This window comes from Octopus bimaculoides, chromosome 6 (assembly GCF_046866305.1).
Source record: "Octopus bimaculoides isolate indiv1 chromosome 6, ASM4686630v1, whole genome shotgun sequence".
In the NCBI taxonomy this organism is placed as follows: domain Eukaryota; kingdom Metazoa; phylum Mollusca; class Cephalopoda; order Octopoda; family Octopodidae; genus Octopus; species Octopus bimaculoides.
In genome coordinates this window covers 10,456,422-10,472,513 of record NC_142933.1, presented here as the reverse complement: position 1 = coordinate 10,472,513, position 16,092 = coordinate 10,456,422, and the positions used below count along the sequence as shown (strand labels likewise).

General features: G+C 34.5%; 1 protein-coding gene across 1 annotated transcript in view; it reads left to right on the top strand.

The window, feature by feature from the left end:
- Positions 1-11,522, top strand: part of LOC128248174 (uncharacterized) — a 14,555-nt gene extending 3,033 nt beyond the window's left edge. The window contains exons 2-5 of the mRNA XM_089353260.1: positions 362-440; positions 5,105-5,239; positions 8,137-8,284; positions 11,353-11,522. Coding sequence (XP_089209386.1) covers positions 368-440; positions 5,105-5,239; positions 8,137-8,279 — 351 coding nt within the window. The 5' untranslated portion in view covers positions 362-367 and the 3' untranslated portion in view covers positions 8,280-8,284; positions 11,353-11,522. The remainder of the gene's footprint in view (positions 1-361; positions 441-5,104; positions 5,240-8,136; positions 8,285-11,352) is intronic.
- Positions 11,523-16,092: the final 4,570 nt, after the last annotated feature.

Sequence of the window (16,092 nt, the reverse complement as noted above, 5' to 3'; positions counted from 1 at the left end):
AGGTGGATGTCGGTATGCACATACCTGTACGTATATATGCATATACTCATTTACTATTTGTTTATATATATATATATATATATATATATATATATATATATATATATATATATATATACATGTAATATAATATAATAGACGTACATATATATATGGTCAGATCAATAAGAATCAGTACACTTGCCATATAAAATTTTATACACGCATACATACATGCAAACATACACACACTCACATTCAAGTACACATGTATACCTGTAAAAATGCACACACGTATCTACTTTCGTTGTACCTCTTTTTCCTTGAAATTGAAAAAAACAGTTACTATTTCGATCCCGTCAAAATAACTTTGTACTTTCAGATCAATATGACACGACTATTTCCTGTTTGCGTGCTGCTTATGATTGTGATAACAGTAGTTATGACAGAATGCCCTAACGGTAAGTTACCAATCATATATCAAAATACTGAATAAATAAATTTTGAGCATTACTTGATCACCAATTCTTTTCCTCTATTCAGCTAATCAGTATTTTCATACTTTGAACGCATTACAATTGCCGGTATATGATTTCCATTGCCATGAATTGACAATTCGTATACACGTGTATGTAAATATGAATATATATTTATATAGATAGATATATATAGATAGATAGATAGATAGATAGATAGATAGATAGATAGATAGATAGACAGACAGACAGATATATATATATATATATATATATATATATATAGGTAGATAGATAGATAGATAGATAGATAGATACATACATACATACATACATACATACATACATACATACATACATACATACATACATACATACATACATAGATATAGGTATGTGAATGCATATTATTATGATTGACCGTTGACTGAACACTATTCAATTTTTTTTCTCCGTGTTTTTCTCCTTGTCTCCGTATTCTTTCTGTTGAAGAGCGTAGCTCGAAACGTCAAAGACTTTCCGTATTCCCGAGCGTCATACTAATATATAATTTTGTTATTTACACCACCTGTCCTCGTCTGTTGTTATTATTTGTATATTCTCCCACATATATATATATATATATATATATATATATATATATATATATATATATATATATATATATATATATATATATATATATATATATATATATATATATATATATATATATATATATATATATATATATATATATATATATATATATATATATATATATATATATATATATATATATATATATATATATATATATATATATATATACAAATATAGGCTCAGGAGTGGCTGTGTGGTAAGTAGCTTGCTTACCAACCAAATGGTCCCGGGTTCAGTCCCACTGCGTGGCACCTTGGGCAAGTGTCTTCTATAATAGCCTCGGGCCGACCAAAGCCTTGTGAGTGGATTTGGTAGACGGAAACTGAAAGAAGCCCGTCGTATATATGTATATATATATATGTATGTGTGTTTGTGTGTATGTGTTTGTGTGTATGTGTTTGTGTGTCTGTGTTTGTCCCTCCGCCCAACATCGCTTGACAACCGATGTTGGTGTATTTATGTCCCCGTAACTTAGCGGTTCGGCAAAAAGAGAACGATAGAATAAGTACTAGGCTTGTAAAGAAAAAGTCCTGGGGTCGATTTGCTCGACTAAAGGCGATGCTCCAGCATGGCCACAGTCAAAAGACTGAAACAAGTAAAAGAGTAAAAGAGTAAATATATATCTATATATGTATGGATATATATGTACAGTTCATGCAGGCATATATTATCCACACCAGAAGAGAGGGTTGATTAAATACAGAAGAGACAGATACACGTACATGTCTACATATATACGTGTGTATATGCAAAATGTCCAATGATCAAGATAGCAAATTATTTTTATGCATACATGTAATGTACATACATATACATACATATATCGATTTATATGTGTGTATATATATATATACATATGCCCATTAATACCCAGCTATATACGAGATAGCATGGACTTACTCAAGCATATCCTAACTACTGTCCTGGAAGGTATACTTGCAAGTTTTAATGTCATTAAAATCTATAACAACATACCTCATAGCTTGGGCCTGGAAGCAGTCGAACTGGGTAGAGAGACACAGAAGATGTATAGATGAACATTTCAGAACAGACTTCATTACCAAAGCTACACGTCTAGTACTAGAAGAAAACACCTCCAGACTTAATAATAAGATATACCGACAGATAGAGGGCACTGCTACGAAATTTGCACCTTCATATGCCAACCTAGTCATGGGTTACCTAGAAGGTTAACTTTACGAGTAAGTAGGAAAAATCTGTGATCAGAACGTCAAGGAAGACATCGTGAAGAAGTGGAAGCGCTACCTCGATGATTGTTTCATTTTTGGGGATAGATTAAAAGACCATTTCACAACGACCTCCTCAACACACTGACCCATCTATCAAACTTACAAAAGTAACAACCTACAAGGAATTACCATTCCTAGACATTCACATCAAAATACACAACTCCACTGTTACAGCAGACATTTTACAAACAAACGGAGACACACCAATATTTGATTTTCTACTTTTGCCACCCCTCACATATTAAAAGGAACATTCCATACAATATGCAAGACGTATCTGCACCATAGCATTTGACCCACAAATATTCCAAATTAGACTTGATGAATACAAAAACATCCTACAAGAACAAAATTACCCTGTGAAACTAGTAAATAATAGATTGTCGAAAGCGACGACATTTGACATCACACAACTAGGGACTCCAAAAGAAAAAAAACAAGGAAAATGCTATTCCATTTATTAATACACACAACTCTGTAATAACCAATATTTTCCACGTAATACAAACCTACCGAATATTCTTAGAGAGTCCCAAAATGAGAAATTCTGATAGATAAAAGCTGCATATGAAATAGTAAACGCCTGAAAATTCCTTTAAAACAACTCACAGTGGCAAAATTCACATCAGTGAATGAAACAAAATTCTCCGTAACAGAATGTGGAATATGCAACACGAACAACAACTTCAAATATATGTATGGGGACACCCACATAAAATTTAAGAGTGGATTGTCGTTCAACGTAAATGCAAATATGAGCTGCAAGGCACAAAATCTCATATACTGCGTTACTTCTCCCAAATGCAAAGAAAATTATATTGGTGAAACCAATAATTCCTTTTCCCAACGCACAAGAATCTACAGACACTAAATCTCGCAAGAAGAACTACGGAAAATTCCACTGAACAAACATATGGAAATATGTGGAGTAGTAAAATTCAAGATCTTCCCCTTCTATAAATGCTCAAGGAACAACCCCAAATTCCAAAATGCAATGGAACTATATTTCAAAAACATACCTTTACACGGCTAAATCGAAAACAACAACTGGAATTTTAATCAAAAACATCCATGCAAATATTCTCTTCTCCTTACATTAATCAATACAAAAGAAGAAGGCAAGACCTTGAAACGTAATTATAATTGTTCCAGGAGAAAAAAAAAAAAAAACATCTGGTCTTCCAATTAAAAACCTCGATTACTTGATCAGAAAAATTGCTTTCCCTCCCCACCCAAAAGGTCACTAAAAAGGAAAGAAACAACATATTGAATCCTTTCCAATTCGTTTCTCTCTTTCACCCTCACTCTCCCTCTCCTCTCTCTCTCTCTCTCTCTCTCTCTCTCTCTCTCTCTCTCTTTCTTTCTTTCTAAAGAAGCATCACTTTCAATTTTATATAAATAGGTCAAACAAACATTGGGGATCCATGTTCCGATTTACGCGAAACTTGTTTTATTCCGTTTCTCCTTCCCATTTCAGGCGTACTTTCTTTCAGAGTATTTTCCCATTTTCTGCCGATTTGGCCGTATTAAATTACAGACAAACTCGCACGCAAGTATGCACACAAACAAAACTGGCATAAACAACGCACACGAATTTGTTGCCTCATAACTTCCAGACAAATTGGATACATTTTAACAAAATGTTCCACAAATACTACTTAGATGACGTGGATTCAGAGTAAATAGAGAGTTGTGAGGTATGAGAAGGAATATTTCCGAAGGGATAGGGAAAGGAGTTTTGAAAAATTCACAAGATTCGAGTTTTTTCCCTCGTAACTTTCAGGAAAATGGATATCATTTAAGGAAATTTTACACAAATACCTTTCAAACAGCATAGATTACGACTATAAAGAAATTTGTGGGGAATTTTTTTCCGAAGGGGTGGGGAAAGGAGTTTCGAAAGATCGCATTTTCTGATCAGGAAGACCAGATAAGTTCGAACTACTTGGCCTTAATTTCTCTATCTGTGTGTAGTGGCATATCCCATAGTATGGTTGCTTTCTCGTTTTCTGTGACTTTTCCTGGAGTGTGCCTATACCATCTTTTTTTTTGTTGTTATTCCATAGTGTTGGCATAGCTTCCAGTGTATGTAGGTCCCAGCTCTGTCGTGTCTGTGAATATATTCCTTTTATTATTATTATTATTTTATGTTTGACTTTTGATTTGCATTTGTACAAGTTGGATCCAAGTCTCACCCAGAGACCTCAAGAGACAAGTTAGAAGTTCATGTAGGAGTTATGCCTAGGGCACCATATATTTGGATTTGTACATAGTGTTATTATTATTATTATTATTATTATTATTATTATTATTATTATTATTATTATTATTGTTATTATTATTATTATTATTATTATTATTATTAGTTTTATTAGTTTTATTTTTTAGCGTTCACAAATTTTAGCAACCAAATTACGCTTATACCGAAACCTGGATGCGATTTACCCCTTCACACCAAATCTTTTTTGTCTGCCAAAAGCACGCAGGTAGGAGAAACGTTTGTAGAAGAACGTATCAGTAAACTGGTATCACTATACTCCCCACACTTCTCTGTTTTATAAAAACAGGAGTGGGAAAAGAGATAAATGATCCGACTGAATTTCATATATGAATTAGAAGGAAGCAAAGGATATGATTTCAGTTGGATATTATTGAAACCATTTTTACCTTCTTCTAGTTTATAATAAAACTACCTTAGAAAATATCCACTGTACAAAACTGCTGGGTAGATATTGTAATTCCTGTCTTTTTATTTAGAGTGTGATGGATGTTGCTACGGGAACATATGCCGTGGTGAGGGACATACATGGTTGGAAAAGTTGCCCCGGAAGTGTTCTCGGAAACAATGCAAACGTGTTTGCGGTCGTTGGAAAGCAGTTGAAATAAGAGAGTGTAAGTTGATAAAGAAATCTTTCGTTTCCTCTATTCACTACGTGTTTTGATGTATCAAAATCCCAATGAAAGTTTATATTTGCTTTGCTTTGTTTTGAATGCGATAAGCTTTGTTCAGTAAGTCTTACTTATTGACCAACGTTAACTGTGAGGCTGATGTACCCCAACACACAGACGATTATATCTAACCCAGTAAACAGCGGATCTTTAGTTTATTGAACTGAACTGACGAAAACAAATATCCAACAGATCTCAGCGCTTAAACAAATGTGTCTAAATATTGCAAAGCCTTTTTGCAGGCGCACTAACGATTCTGGTTGGCTGGTAGAATCGTTAGCACGTCGAACAAAATGCTTAGCGGCATTTCTTCCGGATCTTTACATTCTGAACTTATATCCCACTAAATTAAACTTTACTGTTTGTATATATATGTATATATAACATGTCTTTTTGTATATATGCCTATGTGTATATTCTTGTATTTGCATGTGTGTATGTGTGTGTTTCTGTATGAGTTGTTTGTAGAAAAAGTATTCTGTCACTGTGATTATCAATATCTACGAGCTTTCCCAAATTCAAGGGATAGTTTTCTTTAAAAAAAAAACAGACTTATATTTATCTTAATTAAACATATATATATCATTAACTAATTTACTCTGGAAATGTATGCTTTCTTTTTAAACAAGAAATTTCTTTTTGATTTAAGTTCTTTTTCCCATTTTATACATCAACTTTTAATTTTAATTGTTTTTATTACTTTTTTTATTCATATTTACAGTTTGTTTTTAAACCGTTAGTTGACACAACCAATGAAATTCAAACGTGTATCTGTCAATGTAAAGTACATCATAATATAAATTATACGTCTAACCTAAATTCTTGTTCCATTCTGGATTCCAACTTCCCAACGAATGGGAACGTGAAACTCTGAGTAGCAGCATTTTGTGATACATTTGCGATGGTTTTGCAGCTTCAGTAGTAAAGCATATTACTCTACCTCCGGTGTTCGAGTACTATTTTTTCCCACATTCTTTCACGTTTATGTGATTACTTTGGTATATATATATATATATATATACATATAAATAGATTCAAGGTTGAACATGGTACTTATGCGTAGGCACCCGAATATCGTATCCTAAAAGGATAGGTGATCAAAATCAAAAAATAAGCAACACGGATTTCAAAGGTGATTGCAGTACGCACGTTTCATGCTACTCCAATTTATTTAAGTAATGCGAGCATTACATTAAATGCAATATGAAGAGCAATTTTCAGCTGCACGAAAATGCAGAAAATTACTGTAGAAAAGACATATTATAAATGTGGCAACATTTCAAATCTAAGTGGGAGAGAGAATACATAAAAATCCAAATGTGAGGAAGAATACATAAATCCATCTTGACATAGCCGAGTCTATCAGGCTAGTAATTGATTCTAGACAAAAGTTTTAACCTTCTCAGATTTTATTGTTTCTTATCTAGTGGTGATAGCATAAGGGACAATTACTTCTAAAGAGAGGGAAGGTGTAAGCAGTATGCATGGACAAGGCTATAAAATGTATTAGAATATAAAGGTTTCACTGGTCAGAGTAGTATCAGGTCATTTTACTACTACCAAAATGTTGAGGAATTAATGTTGAGGAATTACAACCCTAGGTATATGGGTCAAATAGGTTTTTTTTTCTTTTATTCTGAATAGAGTAACAGTATAGTGGTACAGATATACATATATATATATATGTGTGTGTGTGTATACGTTACAACCAAAAGTATAACGATACTATTGTACAAACTGTGGTCCCACACACACAATTTATAAATGAAAGCTAAGTCCACGTATTCATACATACTCTCATACTAATAAGAATGCCTATAAACGGCAACTCCTCAACCGAAATAAGCACAAAAATATACCCGAGTTACTTCCATAAATGTGATGCGCAGCACCTCTATTCTTCGCTGTTACATTAAACTTTAGTCAAGATAACATTCAGTTTTGTCATCATGTCCGCAACCTACCCAAACACATAAACAAATCATATGAGAACAATAGTCAGTAACATTATCTAGCGTGGTTTAATCCGTAGCATTTTGTTCAAGCAACATTGAGGACACATTAAGGTGTTGAGTAGGTTCACTCAATGATAACTTTCATAAGGTGTGAAGGCGCATGGCTTACTGGTTACGGTATTCGGCTCGCGGTCATGAGTTCGATTCTTGTCAGTGCGTTTTGTTCTTGAACAAGACATGTTAATTCGCGTTGCCGCAGTGCATTCAACTAGCAAAAATGAGTCGTAACTGTACTTCAAGAAATCAGTCTTATCACATTCTGAAGCTCCCTCAGAACTACGTTAAGGACGCACCACTGGAAACCTCGACGTCGCAACCAGTTTCACTCATGGAACCGAATATGATGCTTCGAAATAACCTTTCATTCTACTGGTGTATAAAGAAACTGAAATGTCTTCTACCTGTCCTTAAAAACGAGGTACAAACTATACAAACAAATACTTTACTCTATTCCGATTTTAGGAATATGAAGTTAATATCAAAAGTGCATAATAAGTTACGTTAAATAAACATATATACCATATCAGAATATCACTAACTGAAATCATGAGTGGGTAAAATAGATAGCACGCCAGGCATTTTTGCTTACTGGAAATTTTACTGGCTTTCTGACTCGAATTCAAACTTCTCCGAGGTTGATTTTGCATTCGATCACTTCCAGGTCGATAAAATAAGTACCGGTTAAAAATTAGAATCATTGAAATCGACTTACAGGCTCCCCTGAAATTGTTGACATTTTGCCAAAGTCTTGTGCCAGTATAGGCATAATTATGTGGTAGAAAAATTTTAATAGCATAATCAATACATTCATCATTTTATCAACAGATTGTCGGTTGATTAATGCCGTATGTTCTAAGATAGACACATCTTATGTGACCATAAGTGATGACAAATGCTGGAATTACACCTGCAAATATCAGGGAGATTCAAAAATTATAACCACGGTAGAATATGCCGGATTATGTTAACGTCTGTGAGTATATTTTTTAAGCTATTTGATTTAACTCATACAGTTCATTTTCTCCATATCACAGCTGCGTTATGCTTGTAACACTTCCCTTTCAGTTCTAAATTTTACTCCAGTTAGCTCTAATTTAGATGTGAAAGTACAAATCTTAGCATTTCCAGTTGAATGATAGAACTATTAAAATCGCTTATTTCTTTTTCAATTTAAAACGTGTCTGTTTCTTTTTCAGGGAAGCCCATGTCAAGTTAAGCTAACTATGATTACGGCCACTTAAATGGATTACCTAAACAAATAGACAAATGTATTTATCTATTTTTAAATGTGGTTCTTATTCCATCGGTTTCCTTTGTGGGAAACCGAATACACGGACAAAATATAGAACAAACAAACACACAAACACATTATATATATATATATGTATATACACACACACACACACACACGCACGCACACACACACACACGCACACACGCACACACACACACACACACACACACACATATATATATACATTGACCGTTGACTGAACACTATTCAATTTTTTTTCTCCGTGTTTTTCTCCTTGTCTCCGTATTCTTTCTGTTGAAGAGCGTAGCTCGAAACGTCAAAGACTTTCCGTATTCCCGAGCGTCATACTAATATATACTTTTGTTATTTACACCACCTGTCCTCGTCTGTTGTTATTTTTTGTATATTCTCCCATATATATATATATATGTATATATATATATATATATATATATATATATATATATATATATATATGTATATATATACATATCTATATATGTATATATATATATCTATATATGTGTGTATATATATATATATATATATATATATATATATATATATATATATATATATATATATATATATATATATATATGCATATATATATATATATATATATATATATATATATATATATATATATATATATATATGTATATGTATATGCATATATATATATATATATATATATATATATATATATATATATGTATATGTATATGCATATATATATTTATATATATATATATATATATATATATATATATATATATATATATATATATATATAATTTTCCAGTAAATTTTGTAATCGTTACCAATATAGCATAAGACTTCGCCCCAAAGGATCATTGATTAGATTCCTTAAGGATCTAATTTTGGGTCATTTGTTCTAATGGAAGCCATTCCTGAGGAAGTACCAAACATCAGACATCCAACGGATCAGTCGCTGGATAGAGTTGAGCACAAAAATGTTGACATCGAATGATAAATAATTAAATAAATGGAATAAAAATCGAGCGTGTTGGAAGTCTCTATCGTTTTTAAATATACAAATTTGAAACCTTGGAAATATATATATATAGATAGATGGATAGATAGATAGATAGATAGATATATACTTATATATATATATACATATGCACACACATACACAAACATATAATATATATGGTATTTATTCTTTTATTCCTTTATTTGTCTTAGTCATTGGACTGCGGCGGTGCTGGAGCACCACCTTAACCCTAACCGTAGCCCTAACCCTAACACTAACCCTAACCCTAGCCCTACCCTAACCCTAACCCTAACCCAGGACTTAATATTTGTAAATCAAGTACATATTCTATTGATCTTGTTTGCCTAAACACTAATTTCCGTGGACATATAGACACCAATATCCGTTGTCAAGTGATGGGCGGGCGGGCGCTTTCTTATGCATATATTTGACGAATTTATACAAAGATTCTTTCTACCGAATTTATCTAAATTCTTTTTGATCGATTCATGATAGGAAACTAAACTTGCGCACGGATATTCCATGCATATTCCATAAATATTTGTCATATCTGCGGGAATGTTATGCAGACAAGAGTACTCTACACACTGGTGCTGAATGGTCATTTCCAGAAAATTCATCAATATCTCTGAGGGTCATAATATAAGACTAATTCTTCGAATCCTTTCTTTTAACAGTATTCACATGTTCAAGATAGATAGATAGATAGATAGATAGATAGATAGATAGATAGATAGATAGATAGATAGACAGGGTACGGAGGGAGGTAAATCATCGACATTTTACATTTTTAATTTCGCGCATACGCATCGTTTGTTTCGGATTTTGTCGACTAGACAGCAACCTCTGCGAGAAGAACAGCACCATGACGCAATTCACTCTGCCAGAAATTAGGAATCGACATGCTATTCTGCTTGCTGTGCTCCATGCTGTACTAGCCGCGCCGGAAGCTCCAACACGAGCATTTCAGAGTATTTGCGTGTGAATCGGAAGACAGAGCAATATGAGAGTGATATGTACCGAGATTGATAAAAATTAAATATCCACTCAACATCATGGTGTCTGGAACGATCACAAGTGATGGCGATATTGTGCTTGCATTCATCTTCCCAAACGACCTCAGACTCAACCCTTTCGCCCACATCAAGTGCCTGAAGGAGGTAGTGCAGCCCTGGGTCAAAAGGGTAGCTACTGAAAGTTCCTACGTATGGCAACAGGATTCTACACCATGCCACACAAGCAGTAGAATCCGTTCATGGTTGTCAGAAAATTTCTGCGACCATTCCACCCCTAACATCTGGCCACCTAACTCCCCAGGCAGAAACCTTATTGCTTATTACATGTGGGGCACAGTTAAACGAGAGACCCACAAAACTCCTCGTAACATCAGAAATGAACCAAAGGCAAGGATTATGGCAGTATTCCCCAACGTAAACACGGAGACGGTCCAGAAAAGTTGCAGGAGATGCCGAAGTCATCTGGAGGCTATGGTTCAAGCCAATGGCGGGTTTTTTTTTTTATTGAAGAAATTTACTCTTTAGTATTTCAATATATTTTTTTATGTAATTTTGGTAAATATATCTGTTAAAATGAGATGTCAGAGTTATTTTCATTTTTGTCTAATTTAGACGGCAGTTTATTCACCGTACCCTGGATATTATATCAGAATAAAATTTATAACCTTATAATTAACTTCGCTACGCAATTTTATTTGTTAATATTTGTTTCCGCTTTATAACAGTTTTGTGTATCTACGTTTTTATAGGAAGACAGATTTGCCAATCGGAAACCGAAGCCAAAGTCAAACCAGTTTACTATGAACTGATAAAGAAGGAAATAATTATACCGGGTTAAGATTTAATTATTGTTATATAATCATCACTGAACTACGAGTGAGAAATAATGTAATAAACTAATTACTGAGCCAACCCTGCAGCTTCTTGTTTTGTCTTTCCTATGTATCCACTGCGATTTTAATGACAGTTAGAAATCATTACAACCAGGATTTGATTAAAAGGCAACATTTTTTTACGTCCTGCTGATCATTCGTCTGAGACCTTTCGGAATTCTTCAAGGCCACCATAACAAAATCATAACAGACACCACACGGACACACTTTATCTCATCACCAAACTACCGCTTACATTCAGTACTCTTATACACAAACCCCGTTGCCCAGCACAGCTTCATAGCTATCGCTTACACTCATGCACACGCATACAGCCTCTCCTCCACTTTATTACCACTTAACAGCTCTAAATACACCAACACGTCCACACATACATAATGTATTACACTCTCAGTCCACGTACACCCATCCGCGTAAACACACAGACGTACAAAATTGCAATTTATCTCTACTTTAAACCCACATATGAACCATACCTGTGCTAGAATTTACACCTCGCTCATATACCCGCCATTTCCACTGTGCTTTACAGCTCTCCTTAACTTGCTAAATTGCTCAAGACAATAGCTCATCTTTGCCACTGACACTCCATGTCGCTTATACAAAAAAAAAAACTTACAGACACTTCCAACCGCACAAAGACACACGCCCCAGCTACTCTAGACTGTAACTTCCCTCGTTAACACACAAAATCTTATGAAGCGTCTACAAAAATATACATGCATGCGCACTGTTTTCTTTCTCTTCCTTCTTATCACCCGTTGTTTCGCTCTCCACGTTTCCTGTTGTCTTCATAATGCGTTACTTCTCCGTAGTAGTTAGGTGCCACTTCTCCGCTCTTTTCCGCTGCTATTTTACCTTTGAAATTAAATGCTGGATTTTACAAATTTCACCCACTTACAAACTCCTTTCTACAATCAACGTATTTGTCTCTGTACAATGACGGCATTTAACCATTTGCGTGCGCTACTACATAACTCTCAGATACTTTTTAACTGTGCTTCGTTTCTGATGCACACACACACACACACACACACACACACACACACATACACACACACACAAACGCACACTAACACACACAGACGCACCCAGAAACACACAAACACAGGCATATGTATACATTTACATGTACGAGGGGTACCGAAAAGTAACGGGAAATGTTCGTTTTTGTAGTTCAATGTTCCGCCGTTAGAATTGACTCGATGCGATCCCCGAGTAACAGTTGTCGATCGACGTCATCGACTGGTGTCGTACTGCCACGTCGTGCGCCTTTGGTTTGCAGTGCCTCTCCCCATTTCATCGTTTTTGCAATGGCTGAAACGAAGGAACAGCGTGCTTGCATGAAATATTTTTCTGCTTGGAAAAACGACGGCCAACACAGTTGGCATACCTCAAAGAGCTTACACGGCTGCTGCCATTAGCAAAACACAATCTTACGAGTGGTTTCCACGTTTTAGGAATTATCAAATGTTGCTTCAAGTCCAACCTTGTTCTGGACCGCAATCACCGAACAATTGACGAGCTTGTTGATATACCTGATCTCTCTTGGAGCTCTTGCCTACGAATTTTGAGCGAAGAATTGCGAATGAAAAGAGTAACAGCAAAATTTGTATCTTCGAAGAATTGCTTCTATCTACGGGCTGATCACCTGACAAGTATACATGAAATGTAGTTTCGAGTCTCATGCTCAGCCTTCTTCTAACTTCTAACTAAAGGGTTTTTCAATCTACTGTTTGAATTTCATTATTTATAGACTCAGAAAGCGCCCCAAAATCAATGTTTCAAAACAGAAGTTTTTGCATCCTTTCGTAAGTTTATGAAATATTTATATTGTTAATGATGATAATAATAATAATAATAATAATAATAATAATAATAATAAGAAGAAGAAGAAGAAGAAGAAGAAGAAGAAGAAGAAGAAGGAGGAGGAGGAGGAGGGGGGAAGGGGAAGAAGAAGAAGAAGAAGAAGAAGAAGAAGAAGAAGAAGAAGATATGATCGCATGATACATAATACTAACATTAGAATCGGAATTAAGTAAACCAAATCAATTAAAGAAATTAATTATTTATAAACTCATACTTAAATTAACTTTTATTTTAAAGAGTGAAAAGAAGAATAAACGAATAAAATTATCGACAACGGAATATATCAAATTAGATTACAATGAAATCAGGAAATAAATGATAGAACAATAGCTTATTATTATTATTATTATTATTATTATTATTATTATCATCATTGAGTGAGAAAGCAATGCATGCAATTCTCCTCAACACATGGCTATGATGCTCCCCCACTACTTCTGCTCCTGATCAGAGATGCACATATCGTCAGCCACCAAGGGACATACTCAACTGGTTAAGGTCAAACAACTGACAAGCAAATCTGTGGTATTGAGCAGAATATTTGCTGTAGCCCATCTTTTTATAATAATAATAATAATAATAATAATAATAATAATAATAATAACAACAACAACAATAATAATAATAATTGATATGTCTCGCATTATGAGAGCGTATTTCGTTGTCTGTGTGACTGGTCGTACGGCGTATCTCGCTGGCTGACATTGCTTGCTGTGTTTGCCAACTATTTATCAGTAGTGGAATAGCTCACTTCTCACTTGGGGACGTCCACCACAATACTTCCTACTTTTGAGATTTTTTATATACTTTTCTTTTTGGTTTCATATAACATTATTTTTCTTCGGAATGCCGCAGGTAGTACCAGTCTACTTAGTTTACCGGTAGCGCTACTAACTCATAGCGACCTGACTAAAATCCTTCACTTATTATCATCATTATTTTTTTCTTCCACAGAGAATTATTTTTCACTTCAGAATGCTGCAGGTAGAACCAGTCTACATTGTTTACTGGTAGCGCTACTAACACATAGCGACCTGACTAAAATCTTTCACACGGATTTATATCATTCTTCACTGTGTGTAGTTCAGTTCTGCATTAGCGTTCCAGTTTTATCACACAATTTGTTTCTTCAACAGGATTTGTTTTTCAGTGCGTGTGTACGAATCCTCGTCGCCTCTTTTATGTTCCGTATTATGACGGCGTATTTTGTCATCTCCGTAGCTGGCCCGCACGGTGTGCCACTCCGACTGATATTGCTTGCTGTCTCTATCCACTATTTATTAGTACTGGAACAGAACAGCCCACTACTAAATTGGGGGTATCCGCAACAACAACAACAATACTACTACTACTACTACTACTACTACTAATAATAATAATAATAATAATAATAATAATAATAATAATAATAATCTTAGTTCACTGGTAGTGGACAGCTAAACACCGTACTACATCCCTAGCGTTAGAAACTGTGCAAAGACAATAATAATAATAATAATAATAATAATAATAATAATAATAATAATAATAATAATAATAATAATTCAGACAAATACATAACAAAAACACAAGGACTAACAAATATATATAACATACAGGAAATAGCACTACTAGGCACTGCACACATCCTACGTAAAACACTTTCAATACAGTAACTACAAGAGAATCACAACAAACAACAGCACATACCCAAGGCACACAGAGCTGTGCTCGGTAGTGAAGTGAAAGTGCCCTATAAAAATAAAACTACTGAATGATAATAAAGCAATAAGAAGAGCGCCACTGTTATCGCTCATAAATTGAGTTTGACGCCGTTTATTAAAATAAAAGTTTAACCTAATGAACAATATTTCAACAGTCGGCGTGCTTTTTACAATTTCTGAACTTGTAAAAGACACACGGCACGTCGAAATATTATTCATCTGTTTCATTTTCCATTTTGATAATAAGAGTCAATCTCTATGTATTACCAATACCAGTCGATCTCTTCTTATAGCTTCTTCGCCCCCGCGAAAAATTCGCAATTCTAACCAAAACCTGAAAATAATTGGTAAAATCCGCCTTGCACTTAAGGATATAATTTCAGCTAATGATGTTGATATTACAGATCTCAACCACCTGTACTATGCATCCGCAAGAATCTCAACGATTCTATGTGGTGAAAAGATTAGAAAAAGACAACACTCCCACAAAAAGCCTTCTTGGCAAGAACGCATTCAACACCAAATTAAGCTGCTTAGATCTGACATAGAATGTTTGAAAAACCTTAAATTTGACAAGAGTATCAAACCTACAAAGACCCAAAAACTAAAGAAAAAATATAACATGAAAACCATAGTTGACATTGATGCCACCATAGAAACCATCAAGCAAAAGGTATGTGCTAAAGCTGCCCGCATAGCAAGGTATGAAAAGCGTGTTAAATTCTTCCGAGATAATAACATGTTCAAAAATAACCCCAAAAATTTCTACAGGAAGATAGGGAAAACACCAGTAACAATAAAGTCTGTCCCATCAAAAGAAGAAGTGCAAGAATTTTGGAATAAAATCTGGGCAGAAGATAAAACACACAATAAAAAGGCCCCTTGGATTGATAGAATAGCTACAGACCTAGACTCCTTAGAGGAGCAAAAGTGGGAGGGGGTCAGGGTAGAAGATATAAGATCTGCTCTCAGGAGGTCAAGCAAATGGAAGTCTCCAGGAAAGGATAAAATTCCTAACTTCTGG